This window comes from Eschrichtius robustus, chromosome 19, assembly GCF_028021215.1.
Source record: "Eschrichtius robustus isolate mEscRob2 chromosome 19, mEscRob2.pri, whole genome shotgun sequence".
NCBI classification, from domain to species: domain Eukaryota; kingdom Metazoa; phylum Chordata; class Mammalia; order Artiodactyla; family Eschrichtiidae; genus Eschrichtius; species Eschrichtius robustus.
In genome coordinates, this window is record NC_090842.1 from 60,490,099 (window position 1) to 60,508,664 (window position 18,566).

At 57.5% G+C, this 18,566-nt stretch overlaps 2 protein-coding genes across 2 annotated transcripts; one reads left to right on the top strand and one right to left on the bottom strand.

Annotated features, from left to right (window-relative positions):
* Positions 1-642: 642 nt before the first annotated feature.
* FOXA3 (forkhead box A3) lies at positions 643-7,060 on the top strand. The gene is made up of 2 exons (XM_068528321.1): positions 643-711; positions 6,074-7,060. The coding sequence occupies exons 1-2, from the start codon at positions 643-645 to the stop codon at positions 7,058-7,060; spliced, it is 1,056 nt and encodes a 351-aa protein (XP_068384422.1).
* An 8,420-nt stretch (positions 7,061-15,480) lies between these two features.
* On the bottom strand, positions 15,481-17,992 carry IRF2BP1 (interferon regulatory factor 2 binding protein 1). The gene has a single exon (XM_068527673.1). It carries the CDS (start codon positions 17,658-17,660, stop codon positions 15,906-15,908), a length of 1,755 nt encoding a protein of 584 aa, XP_068383774.1. The 5' UTR covers positions 17,661-17,992; the 3' UTR covers positions 15,481-15,905.
* Between the last annotated feature and the right edge of the window lie 574 nt (positions 17,993-18,566).

The window sequence follows — 18,566 nt, forward strand, 5'->3', positions numbered from 1 at the left end:
AACCCTTGATCCTGACCATTTACACAGTATGGAGCATTTCCAGCTATCAGAAGCTTCAGTCTTCCAGTCCGTCCAATGGGAAATGTGGTTTCGAGGAGCTCCTACAGGTTCTTGTAGTAACACATCGGGACCCCTGGAGACCACTCGGCTCTGAGCCTCCTTTCCTCCGCGGCAGTCTTGCTGGGCTCTGTTCGCCTGCTCCTGTCGAGATGATGAAACCCCCTGGATAGAAGGGCCCTAGAGTTCTGCCCTCGAGGCTTTTAGTATCAGCAGTGTCTCCCACCTGTAGCTCCTCACTCGTCAGCCATCTCCAGCTCTCGCGTCCCCGGGCTGCGGCTCCCGGCGCCTGAGGTCTGTCTCCTCGCAATCCCGCAGGGGGCGCCCCAGTCCGGGCGCACCGCCCTCGGGGAGGCGGGAGGGGAGCCCAGGGCGGGCGAGGGCGAGGGCGAGGGCGGGGGGGCGGGGGGGGGTGTCCCGGCTATAAAGCGTGGCCGCCTCCCGTGGCGCCCGGGAAGGCTGGGACCCTGGGCGGTCGGACAGACGGGCGCCGGTCGGAACTCAGGCCGTGCCGGCTGAGAGATCCGAAGCGCTTGGTTCCCCCCCGGGCCGGAGCGGGGGCGGGTGGGGGCGCAGGCCCGGGGGATGCTGGGCTCGGTGAAGATGGAGGCCCATGACCTGGCCGAGTGGAGCTACTACCCGGAGGCGGGCGAGGTGTGTCCTCGGGGATGGCGGAGCGGGAAATGGGGGCGGGGGGGCAGGAATCAGGGTGCGGGCCTAAATGGGGGCAAGGACCGGGGTGTGGACTCAAGTGGGGGCTCCAAATAGAATTGGGGAGCGGAGGAACTAGAGACACGGTGACCAGGTGTAGGAGTCAGGGACGGGGGACAATGCATGGGAGCGCGGTTTAGGCAGGCTAGTCAGAGTGAGGGCTTAAACGGGAGTCAGGAAGATTTAGGCAAGGGTCAAGTCATAGCTTAAATGTGAGGGCTGAGTGTCAGGGACCCAAAGTACAAGGAATTAAAATTAACAGACCAAAGATAAGACTCAGAACTCCGGGATACGGACAGAGCTGGGGGATTAGGAAATGGGGTTCGAAACTGGGGAAAATATAAGGGACTAAGAGATGGGAGAGGGAGGTCACCATTGAGGGAAATCTGAGCTGGGAGCTCATGACTAGAAATTAGTGTTAAAGATGGGGGTCTGTAGAAATAAGAATTGGGGTTCCGGGATAAGGATTGGGGCTGCGACTACGTCAAAGTCAGAAATGGGGGCTGGTGCTCGGGTATAAGAGATGAAGGTGATCAGAGATGAAGCTTGGTCTGGGGAGTGTGAAATAACAGGTGATTTAAGAGTTGGGTCTCGGATAGATAGGGGTCAGAGTCGGGATCCTGAGATTAGGGCATGTCGGCAACAGCATTGGCAGTGGAGGGGTCGGTCTCCACCCCAGCCCCCCATCCCTACTAATGACCCTCACCCCTCCCAGCTGAACTTCAGTGGTTTAATTGTTATCAGAGACCCTCGGCAGGGATTCTCCTTGTTGGAGTCTGGAGGGTTTCAGATTTCACACCCCCCCATCCCCGCCCCCACTCCACCTTCCAGCAATCTCCACTAATTGCTAATGTCCTCACCAGTCCCATCTCGGACAAGATTTCCCTGGAGTAGGGGGCAGGGATGTATCTTAATTCGCTCACCCTAGCCGCCGGGAAGTCCCTCCCCAGGTCTAACTCCCATTCCTCTTGCTGCAAGGACTCCTTCTCCTGAGCGTGCTCTCTCCCTAGTCAACATTGTGAAGTGGAGGGGTCCTAGTCAGAGGGTTATGGGGGTCTGGATACCTGGGTTTCTGATGGAAGGGGACTGTGGGCTTGAGGTGGGGTATGGGACTGGAATGGTTGAGTTCTCCAAAGAGACCAAGGTCTGGGGTTTACAGGGGCCCCAGAGTGCCTGAGTCCTGGGTCTGGGGTTTGAAGCTGTAGGGTGAGACTCCTGGATACCCAGGCCTACAGGGCTTGGCAAGGTGCCCAGGAGGGGCCAGTCCTGGGGCTGTGGAGGTGTGAGGTGCACGTGGGGTGGTGCAGGGAAGGGATTGGGAGTGTTGAGAGGTGGAGCCTGGGCAGCTGGAGATGTCAGTTATATGGGGGGGAAGGCAGAGACCAGGTTGGAGGTGGAGACTCCCAGGTATTGGGGGATCCTGGCTGAACCCCCCACATAGTTCAGAGTCTGGGGACCTGATTTAAGGGTACCAACTACAAATCAGTGTTTTGGAGGCATATCTTAAGAAGTAAATTGCGGGGGTCTAGGCTGAAGGAGTCATTATTCGGGGCAAAACCTGACGTTTAGTAGGGGACAATTTGTGTGGAAATTGTCTCTGAAATTGAGGGACAGTCTAGAGATAGCATTTGGGGGCATATTTTGGAAGAGTTGACATATAGGGGGCTGGAAGTGGACATACTGTCTGAGGGTCTCCTCAGCTTTCCCATCAACTGAACGACCTCCTCCCCCTGGGTCAGAACAATGTGGGGAGAAACATCTGCACTCACTCAGCAACTGAGAACTGAAGGGGCCCCCAAACTACTTCTTGCCCACCACCCCCTCCTGCTGGGGTGATGTTGACCTCCCCAGGCTGGCTCCCTGTCTGGAAGGAAACTGGAAAGTTATTGCCCTAAGGCATCGCCACTGGCCTCTCGTTCTCACAGATCAGCTGGTCCAACTGCCCCCCAATTTTAGAGGTGGAAAACCTAAAGCCTCTTGGCGTGTGGGGGGAGCCGCTTGAGGTCCTAGGCTGGGACCAGAGTTAGAAAGTAGCTTGTAGCTTCACACTGCCTCCTTCTTCTCCCTGTCACACCCTCCTCCAGAGACAATAAGGAAATGAAAGGGGAGAAATTCCAGCCTCCTGGGGTGGGCGTGCAGGTCCCCTGAGGGCTTCCCCCCAATCTCAGCCCCGCCCTCGCTGGGGAGATCCGGTTCAGACCCGGACACTGGGGGTTCATCCCAGCCCCAGGCATGTGAAAGCCTAGGGTGGATTAGGGCAGCTGGAGTGCTTGAGGTCAGACCTCAAGGAGGACTTCCGGGTGGATGGGGAGCCAGAAGAGGAGGGCTCTGGGGTCCCAGTCTGTCTTCCTCTGTGATACAGGAGAGTCTGACTGAGTTGGAGAAATGTAGGGGGTTGTAGAGGGATTTAGGACCTCTCTGTGGATCCCCCTGAGTCCATCGCCTTCTCCCCTCTCTCTGAAGGACCCTCTTCCCTTACTCTTAGGGAGGGGCGAGAACCAGCCAACCCGGGGCGGGGTGGGGGGGTGGGGGGAGACCAGTGCGTGGGGGAGGGGAGTAGCTGTGGCTCCAATTTCAATGTGAGACTTCTGGGGAGATGGTGGTGCTGAAGCAAGGGGCAGAGAGATGCAAAGACGTGCTGAAGGGGAAAGAAAGAACAGGGTGGGAGAGGAGTGGGGTAGAGAGAGACAGAAAGAGAGAGTGCCAAGGCAGGGAGAAAGAGATGCGAGAGATGCGGGGTGGGGGGGGGGGACAGAGGGAGAGAGAGATGGGGTATGGGAGAGTCGCAAGGAAAGAAAGGCAGAGGCAGGGGACATGAGGGAGAGAAAGATGAGGAGAGAGAGAGACAGGGAGAGATAAAGGGAGAGAGCGTGGGGAGGGGAGAGAGACAGACGTGGGGAGGGGGTGAGGGAAGGAGTATAGAGGTACTGAGACAGGGAAGGAGATGGACAGATACACACAGAGCCACAGGGAGATTCAGCGTCATAGGAGAAAAGAACTACCTGGACAGTCATGTGAAAGAGAGAGGGGAGAGTTTCTCTACTAGAACGCAGACCTGGGTTGGTTACCACCTGCCCCTGACTCCCTGAGTGACCCTGGCATTTCCCTTTTCTTTCTGGACCTTTGGACGTGCAGACACTTAAGTGACAAGGGAATGAGATGGGACACACTGATTCATAGCAGAGGTGGCTCCCACCAGAGCTATAGCACCGCCCCCAGTGCCATGAGACCACCCTCCCTCATGGGGAGGGAGCGGGGCAGACAGGCAGATGGAAGATTGACAGAGAAAGGATGGAAGACAGGGGATGAAAGGGGTAAATGCACACAGAAAGAGAAATAACCATCCACCATGCTTCCTATTTTCCTTGCTTATCTTGTTCACTTCCTGCTAGACTGACAGCTCCCTGAGGGCAGGCATTTCAGTCTGTCTTGGTCACTGCTTTTATAGCTTGATCCAGAACACCGATCTGGAGCCAGACTGCCTGGATTCAGAATCCCCGTTCTTTTCCTTCCTTGTTGTGCGACCCCTGGACAACCTCCCTGATCCTCAGCTTGCTCAGCTGTAAAATGGGTGTCATGATAGTGCCTCCCCCATAGTGTGGTTGTAAAGATGAAAGCGGACCTTTGCTGTGAAGTGCCTGGAGCAGTGCCGGCACAGAGTAGGCCAAGAAATATTGAATAACTGAGAGATTATATAGTTACTTACAAGGACATAGCAATGTCTACTGTATTTCACTGAGCTAAGAGGCACATTTTCCCCCCATTTGAACATATCTGAAAATGGAATGGGTTTTACAGTCAATGGTGTCTAGGGATTATAATTGACAGTGTTTTTTTCCATTCTTATTGATACTTAAAATAATACTGCAGCTTACGAAGTGATGTCTTAGATTTGATGATATATAATAGATGACATATATTAGGTAGAAATATGTGAGTTCTGATTTTCAAATGCTTTTGACCTATAAAAACTGTAATTGTATAACCTAAAAGATGATGGCTAGATGGACAAGAGTGCACATATAGGGACTTCCCTGGCAGTCCAGTGGTTAAGACTTCGCCTTCCAATGCAGGGGGTGCAGGTTTGATCCCTGGTGGGGGAGCTGAGATCCCACGTGCCTCGCAACCAAAAAACCAAAACATAAAACAGAAACAATATTGTAAGAAATTCAATAAAGACTTTAAAAATGGTCCACATCAAAAAAAAAAGTACACATATAGGTTCCATTATTAGATAAATCAGCAGTTCTTGATTTTTTTTTTTTTTTGTCTCAGGACCTCTTTACACTCTTAAAGTTATTATTTTGCCTGCGTTGGGTCTTCCTTGCTGCGCGCGGGCTTTCTCTAGTTGCGGCGAGCGGGGGCTACTCTTCGTTGCGGCGCGTGGGCTTCTCATTGCGGTGGCTTCTTTTGTTGCAGAGCACGGGCTTCAGTAGTTGCGCACGGGCTTCAGTAGTTGTGGCTCGCTGGCTCAGTAGTTGTGGCTCGCGGCCTCTAGAGCGCAGGCTCAGTAGTTGTGGCACATGAGCTTAGCTGCTCTGTGGAACGTGGGATCTTCCCAGACCAGGGCTCGAACCCGTGTCCCCTGCATTGGCAGGCAGATTCTTAACCACTGCACCACCAGGGAAGTCCACACTCTTAAAATTATTGAGGACCCCAAACAGTTTTTATTGATTGGGGTTATAGTGATTGTTAACAGCATTCAAAATTAAAACTGAGGCGTTTTAAAAATAGGCATTAATTCATTTTAAAATAGCAACAATGTGTTAGTATAAGCAATATATTTTTATTAAAATAACCATTTCAAAACATTTAGTGAGAGGGGTGGCACAGTTACATTTTTGCAGATCTCTTTAGTGTCTGGTTCAGTAGAAGACAGCTGCATTTTCCTAGCTGCTTCTACATTTGGTCTATTGCAATATCACCTGTCATGTGGCCTCTAGAAAACTCTACGCTCATGAGGGAAAGAGAGTGAAAAAGGCTAGTCATATCTTATAACTTTCAGTATATGAAAATAGTTTTGACCTCATGGATACCCTAAAAAAGTCTTGGAGACTCCCCAGGGTGTCCTGGATCACACTTTGAGAACCACTTAAAGCGTGAGCTTCAGTATATGGGAGCGTGGGGGGATGGGGTCAGGGAGGGAGGTGCATGAGGAGGGGGGAAAGGGAGAGACTTCAACAGACAGCTGTTTACAGAGGAGGCAAGACAGACAGACAGATGGACACACAATGGGTCCAGTGACCCTTTGCTTACCAACAGAGTAGAGACTCACCACTCGCCGTTTCTCTTTCTTTCCCGATAGGTCTACTCTCCGGTGACCCCAGTACCCACCATGGCCCCCCTCAACTCCTACATGACCCTGAACCCTCTGAGCTCTCCCTACCCGCCGGGGGGGCTCCCTGCCTCCCCACTGCCCACTGGACCCCTGGCGCCCCCAGCGCCCACAGCACCCCTGGGGCCCACCTTCCCAGGCCTGGGTGCCAGCGGTGGTGGCGGCAGCAGCTCAGGGTATGGGGGCCCGGGACCGGGGCTGGTGCATGGGAAGGAGATGCCGAAAGGGTACCGGCGGCCCTTGGCACATGCCAAGCCGCCATATTCCTACATCTCGCTCATCACCATGGCCATCCAGCAGGCGCCGGGCAAGATGCTGACCCTGAGCGAGATCTACCAGTGGATCATGGACCTCTTCCCCTACTACCGGGAGAACCAGCAGCGCTGGCAGAACTCCATCCGCCACTCGCTGTCTTTCAACGACTGCTTCGTCAAGGTGGCGCGCTCTCCAGACAAGCCGGGCAAGGGTTCCTACTGGGCCCTGCACCCCAGCTCAGGTAACATGTTTGAGAATGGCTGCTACCTGCGCCGCCAGAAGCGCTTCAAGCTGGAGGAGAAGGTGAAGAAAGGGGGCGGCGGGACCTCCGCCTCCAGGAACAGTGCGGGGTCAGCCTCGTCGACCACCACCCCCGCTGCCACAGTCACCTCTCCGCCGCAGGCCCAGCCTCCAGCCCCCGAACCTGAGGCCCAGGGTGGGGAAGATGTGGGGACTCTGGACTGTGGCTCACCCCCTTCCTCCACACCCTACTTCACTGGCCTGGAGCTCCCGGGGGAGCTGAAGCTGGATGCACCCTACAACTTCAACCACCCTTTCTCCATCAACAACCTGATGTCGGAACAGACACCACCAGCACCTCCCAAACTGGACGTGGGATTTGGGGGCTACGGGGCGGAGGGTGGGGAGCCTGGGATCTACTACCAGGGCCTCTATTCCCGCTCTCTGCTTAACGCGTCCTAGCAGGGGGGTGGGGGCGTGGTGGGTGGGGTATGGCGGTAGCTCACACCGTCAGGCTCTCGGGGCCTGATCCTCCTGGGGACACCTTGCTTGTCCTGTCAGTTCACATCCTGGCCGGTCTGTTACTCACTGCGGTGACTGCCATCTCTGTGGGCATTGTTGTTGATCCACTGGCTACTGTGATGACTGCCATTGACATCTTGGTGGGCCCGTTGAGTACTGTGAAGACTGCCATGTTGATTGATGTTACTGGTTGATCTAGTGGGTGTCCTGATGGCCACCATCTGGGATGACATCTTGGTTGGCCCTTTGGGCGCCGTGATGCACGTCCCCTTGGCTGAGCCTTTGGACGTGAGGGTGACGCTGGCCCACTGGGCGCTGTGATCGCCACCATCTTGGCCGGCTGCCATAACCAGTGTACCACTGTGCATCATGGTGGCCACCAACAGCCCCTGCGCTGGCCATGTCACCACTGTCTCCGGTGTGAGTTGAGTGAGGGACGGCGATGAGGATACTCCTCGGTTTTTTCCTGGAGCCCATCCCCCGCTCCGGTCCAGGAGAAACCAGAAAGGACTGGTTAGGGTGTGGGGAATTTCTACTGAAGTCTGGTTCTTGCCTGGGAAGCGGGATACTGGCTGTGTATGACCATTAAAGGCACCATTTCTGCCTCTCATTGCATGTCTCTTTTCCTTGGCGAGTGGGCCCTGTGAGGCTTAAACACCTGAATTGCTGTCCCCTGTCCCCCTCTCCTTCCTGCCCCCAAGAGCTGGCTGCCTCTGGGGGAAGGGCTGGGGGAGGCATCGACCTGACCTTTGGCTCTTTGCTGTCCCTGACCCCAAGGACAGTTTGCTCACAGATAGCAGCCCCTGCAGCAGTGGGGCCAGGGCAGCAGGCGGAGGTGGCTCTGCAGTGACCAAGGCCATCTCCCTACCCCCACTCTCCAGACACATGCCTCTAGCGCCAGGGTTCAGGGAGCCCAGGGGCTGCTCGATTTTTGGTTAAGCTAGGGAGGAGGAGAAGGGAGGAACAGGGTGCTAACTGAAGGAGACAGGGTGTGTGTTAGTTTATCTGTTTGGATGTGTGCGCGTGCGTGCGCCTGTGCCTCTGTGGGTCATAGGATATCACTTCGGCCATTGAGGTCCCTGTGGTCTGCTGCAGGGTGTTCTCTATTGTTTGTATCCCTCAACTGTGTGAGTTTGTATGTCTGTTCCTCCCCTGGGTATGTGCTTACTGTCGGTGTCTCGGGATATCAGACTCGTGTGCGTGTTTCCTTTATTGTTTTGTGTGTGTGGTTCTCTTATACACCTATCCCTGGGACCCTCTGGGTCTCACTCTGTTGGATGTGTGTCTCTGTATGTCCATTTGTCTACATACCTGCTGCCTTAAGGAGTCTACGTGTGACTACATCGGCGTTGTGGGTCATTTTGTGTTTCATGTGTATGTCTGGGAATCAGCATGTGTCTGTATTTTTTTTTAAGAAGTATGTCTGTGTTTGTGTATTATGCCTGTCTTTGCTGTGTGCCTGTGACTGCTGTGGCTGTGTGTGTGCGTGTGTTGACTGGCCCTGGTGTGTCTGTCTCTTTCAAGTGCAGGTGTGTGGGAAAGGAGCTGGGTCCCCCTTCGGGTGCTGGGGGCTTCTGGGAGCCTCTGGGTTTGGGGTCTGGGTGTTTCTATTCCTCCAGGTCTCTGCCTGGGCTCTGAGTCTGATATCTGTGGCTCAGAGGTTCCGAGGGATGGCTCTGTGAAACACAACTGTGTTCCTCACGCCCGTCATTTCACAGAGTGGAAACAGAGACCCAGAATGGGAAGGGACTGGGCCAAGGTCATTCCGCCAGGCTGAAGCAGGTGTGTTTTCCTTAGTTTGCGTTTGTCTTACTTGGTTGTTGGCTCTCTAGCCACTCATTCATTTAGTCAGTCAGTCATTCAAAGACCAAAGGCTGTCTCTTTATGCGCGCGTGCATGTGTGTGTGTGTGTGTGTGTGTGTGTGTGTGTGTGTGTGTGTGTGAGAGACAGACAGACAGACAGACAGACAGACAGACAGAGACAGAGAGAGGGAGCGGGGGAGGGGGAGAGATGTTTCTCCCAGTCCCTGTGTGTCCATCTTTCTCTGTTTCTTAGTGTCATCTATGTCCCTACCTCTCTCTCTGTGCCTTTATCTCTGTCCCTTGGTTTATGGGAAAATGCTCGCTCATTCTCTGTGCCTCTGTCTCTCATATTCTCTGCCTTGCTCTCTCTCTTCATCCTCTCCGTTGCTTCGACTCCGTCCTCCCTCTCTCCGGGCCTCTGGATCGCTCCCTCCTTCCCTTGGGGGCTCTGGGTCTTCCTCTCTTGGGGTCCGCCTCCCCCCACTCCTTTGGCTCTCTGGCCTCTCTCCTCCTCCTCTGGTCTCTCTCTCCCAGCTCCCTGAGTTTCCGCCTCTACCTGCCACCTCGCAGGCCAGGCCCTCTATTTCTGTCACCGTGCCCGCCCTGCCGGCTGCGTGTCACCCCCTCCCCCGCCCCCTGCCGTGCTGGCTCCCAGTCAGCCGTCCCACCAGCCTCGCTGTCCTGGGCAGGCTGGGGAATTCCTCCTGGTTCCTGGAAAAAACAACTGGTGTCGAGAGAAAGGCCCTCAGTCTCCCTGGGTGCCCACCCCCCTCCCTCGGGCCTGGGGGTCTCTCCCAGAGTCAGGCCGGCCCGAGGCAGGAAGCCCTGCGGTTTCTGGCTTCTCCCAGGCGGCCTCCGGATCTGGCCCCCGCCCCCCGGCCAACAGCCCAAATATTATTCCGCAGGAGGAGTCGGTGGCAGCGGGAGGAGGCCCAGGCTGAAAGAGGCTTTCAGGGCAGCCAGGCCTGGGGCTTCCTGTCCCCAGGCTCAGGCCTCAGGCCGCCCCAGTGGGGACCTCAGGTGGCCGGAGGGGTGGGTGTTGTTGTAGGGTCCTGGGGGGGAGGGTGGGGCCATCCGTCAGGGTGTCTGGTGGCCACCGGCTCGGCTGGCGTGGGCAGGTGTGACCCCTACCCCAGGGACAGCCGGCTGGTGGCCAGCAATGGAAAAGTACCGCAGTCAGACATGGGACGCATGGACAGACATGAGGACGCTAGGGATCAGGGATGGAGGGATAGCCATGGGGACACAGAGAAGCCTGGGCTGGGACAGATGGACCTGGGCACGGCTTGTGGGCTTTAGGTGACATAGTCCAAGGGAGGGACCGTGAGTGGGGAAACAGAGGCCAAGGCAGGGTCCCCCCTGTGGGCATAAGACATGAGATGATGATGATGAAAATAATAATAATAATTAATAATAATAATAATAACAACAGCTACGAGGGCTTACCATGTGTCTGGCATTATGTAAGCACCTTACAGAATCGATAGACTCAATCCTTCCCACCACCCATTTTATTACTGGGGAAAGTGAGGCATGAAGAAATGAAGTGACTTGCCCAAGGTCACACAGGTAGTGAGTGGGGAGCTAGGACTTGAACCCAGGTCCAGAGCCAGTGCCCTTAACCAGGACGCTATTCTAGAGCATAGGAGGGGCAACAGCTGCACAGAAGGGCCCTGGGGTCCCAAGCCCTCCCTCACGGTCACTGCCACTCACACCCTGCTCCTGGAGGCCGAGGGGGCACCCCAGAAGCCAGCAGCCAGGGAGGTTTATGAGTCTGTGTCAATGTCAAGGTGTTTGCAGGCTTCTGTGTTACTCCATGATTTGTCTGATCAGTGTGTGAGTGTGTGTTGTGTGTGCCTGTACGTCTCTGTGTCAGTGTCTTCTCACTGGGTTTCTGTAGGTGTTGCAGTGCTGTGTCACTGGGTATGCATGTATGTCACTGTTCTATCATTGTCTTCTCTGTGTCTGTCACTGTGTCCTCTGTCCTTGTGTTTTGTTGCTGTGTCTCTAAGCCTAACACTATGTTTGCCCATCATTGTGTCCTGGTCTCTGTCACTGTGTCTATTACAGTGTGTCTCTGTCACTGGCTTCTATGGGCCTGTTTATGTCTCAGACACTCTGGGTCTGCCTATATCTGTCCCTGTGTGTCACCGTGTCTGTCCCCCTATGTGTCACCATCTACCCAGGTGTCACCGTGTGTGTTACTCACCACCCAGGCCACAGGTGGGCGTGTCGGGCCCACTGGTGCCCAGAGCTGGGGCCCAGCCCATCCCACCCTCACTCTGCCATGGGCCAGGCTGAGCGCCTGTTTGCAATGACTGCCCCAGGTAAACACCAAGATCCGGAACCCAAGGGCCACCTCCCTCACCTCCACTCCCTGCTCCTTAGCCTGCCCTGGACTGGGCTGGACCAGAGCTGCACAGGCGGTGCCCCTAAACTGGAGACGTGCCCTGACCCTCCCCCTCCACGGTCACCAGCCTTCCCAAGCCCCCAGCCTTGGCCCTGCCTGCCTGCCGGCTTCTCTCTCTCTCTCTCCCTCTCTCTCTGTCCCTCTCTGGACGTCTGCTGGCCTCTCTGCTTCTTTCTGTCCCTACTTCCTCTCAACTGGGTTTCTCTGTGTCTCTGCCTTTCTCGGGAATGATCCGTGTCTTCCTTCTGTCACTGCCCCTCTACCTCTGACTTTTTCTGTCTTTTCTCAGTGAAGTTTGATTTCTCTGCTTTCCTGATCTGTCTCCATTTGAGCCAGTCTTGGTTTCTAACACTGCGTCGCAGTCGGCCAGTCTCTTTCTGTTTGTCTCTCGCACTTTGTAAGTTTCTCTCTCGCCCTTCTATCCTTGTGCCCCTCTCAGCTCGAGCCGCTCAGTCTTGGTCACTATCTCTGTGGGTCTCTGAGCCCCCAAGCCCCACAGGAGCAGACCTCTCCCATATCAGGGTCCTTAGGGAAGTGTGTGGCCCCCAGCCTCCCACCCCAGCCCACTGGTGTGTGTGTGTGTGTGTGTGTGTGTGTGTGTGTGTGTGTATATTTAAAGGTATATGTACATATTATTTATATCTGTACCCGGGGGCAGGAGGGGCAGACACTGGGGCCTTTGTGTAGCTGCTGCCCGCTGCCTGCCTGCCCGCCACTCCTCTCCCTTCGTCCCTGCCACCCGCCCGCCCGCCTCTACTCCCCCCTCACAGAAAGGTTCCTGTGAGGCCTGCCAGCTTCCTCTGCCTGAGGTGTGAGTGGGCACGCCACAGGGCAAGGCGGGCAGGGGGGCCTGGGGAATTTTTCCAGCTCCAGGGAAGGTTTCCGGGTGGGGAGGGTTCTGGAAGGAATAGGACTTCTCAGCTGGGCTGCTGTCTGTCTGTCTGTGTCTGCTGTCCCTGGGCGTCCCCCGGGTCCTTACCTGGCTTCTCCCTGGGAGTTTGTCCATCCATCTAATGTCGTTCTGACTCTTTCTCTGTCAATTTGGGTCTTATTCACTCGTGCGCACACTGTCACTGGGCATCTGTACTAAGGCCCTCTGTTGAGCCCTGGACACAGAGATGAACGGGATGCTGTCTATCCTAGCTGATTCCTTGCTTTTTCTGTCTCATTTGCTTCATCCCTTCCCTCAGTGCTTGAAACCCTCTACTTGTTCCCATTAAAACTAAATCCAAAGTCCTTACCATGGCAGACAGGGCCCCCAACACTCCCTACCCTACTATCCCTCTGACCTCAATCTTATGACTCTCTCTCATGCCATAGCTGCACTGGTCACCTCGCTTCTGGAATGAACCAAGCTGGCTCCCACCTCAGGGCCTTTGCATGTGCTGCTATCCCCCTAGATTGCCCGTGGCTCGCTCACTCACCTCCCTTAGTTTTTAGTTTCATCTCAGTTTTACCTCCCTCTTTTTTTTTTTGGTCCGGGCCACGTGGCTCATGGGATCTTAGTTCCCTGACCAGGGATTGAACCCACGCCCCCGGCAGTGAGAGCATGGAGTGCTGACCTCTGGACCGCCAGGGAATTCCCCCTACCTCCCTCTTTAAAATACCAATCTCCACCATTCTCTATCTCCTTTCCCTGGTTTATTTTTTCTTCGGATTTACCGCCATGGCTGTCACATTTTATGGGTCTGTATCTCCCACCTGAATGTCAGCTCCATGAGAACAGGGGCTGCATTCTGTTCCCTGCTGTATCCACAGCACCTACTGCAGGGCTTGTCACACAGTGGATGATGAATAAACATTTGTTGAAAGAAAGGAGTCCATTAATTTATCCATCCTTTAAACTTGCCAGTGCGGGGCAATGCTGGGGACACAGTGGTGACTGCGACAGCCTTGGCCCTGCCCTTATGGGGCTCACGGTCCAGTCCCCAGACAATCATGATTTCGAATGCTCAGGGCTGGGATAGGGGAGTGGGAGCCCAGAAGTGGCACCTGACACGGACTGAGGGTTCAAGGAGGGCTTCCTGGAGGAGAGGTCAGCTGAGCTGAGAACTGGAGGGTGAGCAGTGAGCCAGGTCTGGTCATGGGGACCAAGTGACTAAGACAGACCCAGCCCTGCCCTTCTTCACAGAGCTCTGTTCTCCCCCTTGGTCTCATAGAACTTTTGAGTCTGAAGATGTCTTAACTCTCTAGTTCAAACCTGTACCTTTTCCTGATTTCACAGCCTCCCTCCTTCCCTCCCTCTCTCCGCATCTCAGTCGCTCTTCTCTCTCCTTCTGTCTCTATTGTTGGCATTTCCTCAGTGTATCTCAGCCTCTCTTAACCCATCTGGATATTTCTCTAATTTTCTTTTCTGAACGTTTGTCTCTCTCTGTTTCTACCTCATCTCCCTCATCTCCGAGCGAGCTCCTTTTCTCTCTCTGGGTCTCTGTCTTCTCTCTCTCAGTGAGCTGGTCTCTTTGCATCTCCCTCCCCACCTCTGTCGTCTCCATCTTTCCCTGGGTCTCTCTCTGTGTCTCTGTCTCTCCTTTCATGAAGCCTCTTCACCTACTCGCTGATCCCCCAGATCAATCCAGAACCCCTCCACTCTGGCCCCAGCCTGGCACTGAATGAAGAGGGGCTGATCCAGGCCCCTACACCCACACAGTTCAGGCCGCCTGCTCTGTTAATAGTTAACCCAACCTCTATCTAGAATACACACCAGCCAGGCTGGGGGTGACTCCCCTGGCCCCTACCCACCCACCAGCTGTTCTTAAAGGACCAGGTGTCCTCCACAGCTCTTTAGCCCCCACTGGGGCACAGTGCCCCCGTGTCTGGAGGCCTCTAGCTCTGAGGATGGGGGAGGGGGAGCTACCCAGTACTTGGGTCTGCAGAGCTGGGTCAGGAGAGGCCACAAGATTGCCCAGGAGGGGTGCCCAGGCATGGAGCTCCATCCAGCGTCTCCCTTGCTCCTGGCTTATCGCCTGGTATATTTAATCAGGGGTGGTTTTCCCAGCCCTGCCCAGAGCCCAGGCTGGCAGTGCCAGGGGTGACAGAACACCTGAGACCCGGTGGCTGGGGGAAGGGACTTCTCAGTCCAAGAACTGGGGGTCCTCCAGATGTGGAGGACCAAGCCCCAGAGTCCCTAATATATGCGAGTTGGGGCATGGGGGTCTGCGAGATGTGTGGGAGGGACACCTGGATAACCAAGCTGGGTCAGGACATTAAGGCCTCCCAGATTTAGGTGATATAACATCTGGGTTCCTGAGACCTGGGGCAACCTAGGGTCTCACAGCCATGTGACAGGGCTGTGCGGTGGCAGGACACACTGTCATTCCCCATCTCTCTGTCCATCCCCTGGCCTTTGCGCCCGGCTTTGCCCCCTCCACGAAATCTCCACCTCAGGGTCGCGGGGGAGGCCGCTGGGGTGGGGGCTGGCTCTTGGGGCCTCCCCCTCCCCTTAACCCCTGCTTTGCCGCGGCCCGCTCAGACCCCGCCCCCTGACGCCAGCGAGCAGGAAGTCCTGGTTAATAATCAGCCCGCCGGGACAGGTGCGGGACAAGGCCGCGCACATCAGAGGCGACCGCGGGGGGAGCGCCTTTTACCCGGCCAGTCACGGTGTCTTAGGGCGGCCGCCGTTGAGGCTGGTCTCCAGAGATGGGCGCGCAGTTCAGGGCACCACCAGAGGCGAGAAGCAGTCACCTTGTTTCCAGGGAACCTGTTAGTGTACCTCATGAGGTAAATTTCCTCTTTCCTCAGGCAGTCCCTCTAGCAATCTGGCCTAATTCTCTCCCTGCCCAGCAAGAACTCGCGGCCCGTCCCTTCTGGGAAGCCTCCGGATGCCCCTTGACCCTCCCCCTCGGTGGTACTGAGTCCTCCACCTTCGGGGGAGATACAGGGGATGGGCCAGAAGGGAAGGCTAATTCCCGAACTTGGCTGTGGCTCCCTCGCAAGAGCCATCCCCTCTCCGAGCCTTAGTTCTGTCATCTGGAAAACGGGCTGATGGCTAGAACGCTTGACTAGTTGGCCAGCATTTATAAAAACAGCCGTGGGGCCCACCTGAGTGAAGGGCGCCACCTGGAGGCTACAAGGCAACGTCCTCTCCCCTGCAGGATCACTTCGGTCCCAAAGGGGGCGCAGCATCTCACGCAACTAAGGGACCAAGAAGGAAAAAACCCATCTTTCGGTTTATTGAAGGAGGGAGAGGGAGTAGGGGAGGGGGGCAATAAAATGCTTTTGCTTCGTTTATAAAGAGCGAGATTTCAGGAGGCCCCTTCTCAAGGAGGGGCGGGGACACCTCTCCTCCAACTACAAGCAGCAGCAAAGCCAAGCCAAGGAGGGGAGAGGGAAACCGGAGGGGTCAAGGGACCCCAAACACCCCCTCGGACAGAAGCCACAAGTTTTCTCCCCCCACCCTCAATGCATCTACCCCAGGGGACCCATCTGGGATAAGGAGGGGACCCATCTGGGATAAGGAAGGGGGTATGTACACAGGCGGGGGAGGCTCTGGGCCGGGTGGGAATAATTTATCCGCAGCAGCGGTGGGTGGCAAGGGGGGGGGCGGATGGGCAGTAGACTGGTGGCAGTGGTGGCCTAGGGGTCCCGTTCTTTCTTAACCTTGATGTCTCCAGCAAGGATGGTGGCGATCTCGCCTTGCATGAAGGCCCAGGGGACAGAGGAGCCCACTAGCGGGCACTTGTCTCCACTGGGGCAGTACACCTCCCCAGCAGGACCCTGCGCCTTGATGAACTCCCGTGAGCAGGGAAAGCAAAACTTGTGTCCGGGCACTGAGGGGCACTGGACGAAGTGGGTGTCTTCCAGCCGCTCCCGGCATAGGGTGCAGCACAGGGGGGCCCCAGGGGTCGCCCCGGTGCCGCTACCACCCCCGCTAACAGCTTCCGCCCCTGCTGTGGGGCTAACTTCTGCCTCACCGTTTCGGGCCACTAGACGATGCTGGGCTGGAGGCTGGGCCGCGGAGGAGGCTGCGGGGCTGGCGCCCCCTGCACGCACAGGGCCCCCACCCCCAGCAGGGTCCTTGGGGGAGTGGCCGAGGGCCTCGGCCACGTTCTTCAGGGCGGCGATGGGTGAGGGCACGCCAGGGGTGTCAGCGGAGAACGGGCCCCCGGGTGCCACCCAGTGCCGCTGCTGCTGCTCCTCAGTGGTCATCTTCCCGGATGCCTCGCCCTCGGGCTCAGGGGACGCCTTGCGACGGCGTGGCGTGGGCGCCAGATTCCGGGACGGGGCTCGTGGGGGTGGGCCGCAAAGAGCTGCAGGGGCTGGCTCTGGATACTGCTGGGGCAGGGCCTCGGCGGGAGCTGGCTCGCGGAAGGTGCGGACACCGTCGGTTAGCAGCTCCCCCAGCTGACGCCATTCCCCTGAGCCGTGTCGGCGTTCATATTCGAGGTACTTGAAGCCTGATGAGGCCAGTGCCTTGCCCGGCTCCCGCAGAGCATCATGAAACATCTGGCGAGCCACGGCCAGGACTCCAGCATACACGTTGCCAGAACCACAGGGGTATTCGGTGAAGAGCTTCAGCTCGAACTCGTAGCCTGGCGGGCGGGCAGTAGCATCGAAGGCGAACACCCGTCCCACCAGCCCGTGATCCTTCTTGAAGCGGACATTGAAAGGGGCGCAGGCAGACAGCGCCAGCAGCTGTTCCCGCACGGCTTTGGGGCGCCCATGCCATTCCTCTGCCCGGCCCCTCATGGCCTCGTTCAGTTCTGCCAGACAGTCCGCATTCCTCTGCTGCTTCTCCTTCTCGAAATCGGAGCCGAAGGCTGGACGGGCAGGACTCAAGCCGGGTGCCAGCGTCAGACCTCGGCTTCCCAGGCCAGACACCGCAGCTGCCAGCAGCCCGGGGGGCACCAAGCCGGGCATGGAGCCAAGCAGGGCCCTTCGCGCCCCCTCCGCCACAGCCTCCTCGCGGCCCAGCCCATTGGCCAGGCGGGACCCCAGGGTGTACTCCAGGGCGGGCGAGGGCAAGGGGAGGCGGCCCGACGATGTGGCCCTGTCATAGCGGTCCTGGCCTGAGACAGCGCCGCCTGTCCCCGACGGCTGGGGCTGGGCCTGTGGAGGCGGCAACTGAGGGCCCTGTGCAGCGGCGGCTGCCAGGTCCTTAGTGGCCGGGTGCTTGAGGGCCGGGGGCCCCGGCGAGCGGCCCTCGGGGAGCACGTGGCTTCGCTTGAGCTGCCGGGCGGCATCGATGAGCAGCTCGATGCGATCCGCGCCCTCGAAGTTCACGCAGCCGCGGCACACGGCCTCACTGAAGTCCCACACCATGGCCCACGGCATCTTGGGCAGGTCGCACAGGTAGCACCACTGGCGGCGGGAAGCCTGCACGGACGCCATAGCCCCCGCACGCGCGCCTCCGGGCCCCCGCGTTCCACCCGCCGCCGACGTTCGATCCGCGCCGCCGACGTTCGATTCGTGTCCCCGGGACCGCGCGAGCCACGGTCGGGCCTCTGGCTCGGCCTCCCCGCGGATCCAGGCCCGGCCCCCCTTCCCCGCCCCCTGGGCCCTAAGCCTTTTTCCTCACTCCCGCCTCCTCAAAGGCAGGCACAGGCACGTCGGCGCTCCTGCCGGGTCCGAACTCCGGGCCGCGGCACACAGCTCGGGCCCCGCGATAGGCCGCGGGCGCCGCCGCCTCGGGCTCCCGCCGCTCCCGCCACCGCCGCTGCAACTGCCGCCGCAGCCGCCGCCGCCGCCGCCGCCACCGCCTCCACCTCCTTCTGCCCCAGAGGCCGCTACGCAGGGAAAGTTACATAACGCGCCGGCAAAGCCTTCTGGGAAATGTAGTCCCGCCGGGGCCGTTTCTTAAAGGGGACCGCCGGCTGCCGGGGAGGGTAGGGGTTCACCGCCTCTCCGCTGCGCAACCTTTACCCCTCCTCGCCCGGGGGCAGGGAGTTTGACTGGCTCCAAGCAGCTCGAGCACAAGGGTTGGGGGAGGGGATGTGATACGAATGGTGAGAGCCACCACGGATTCAGAAAGTGTAGGGGGTAGACAGGCTTCCGGGCGGCCAGTTTCTGCTCTGGCTTGCTTTGCAGCTTTAGACAAGTCTTGCCTTCTCTGAGGCTCAGTTCCCCGCCCTTCAAAGGTGGGCCAATGACAGGTTACGAAGACAGCAGCTCCTGGGGCGGGGCGGAGGGGCCTTAATTGGACGTTATCGGTGGGGGGGGGGGCACGGGAAGCTGGCAATTTAGTATTGGGCAGGACTGTCCACTTGGCACTTCGTCTTGCCCAGAATCTTGGATATA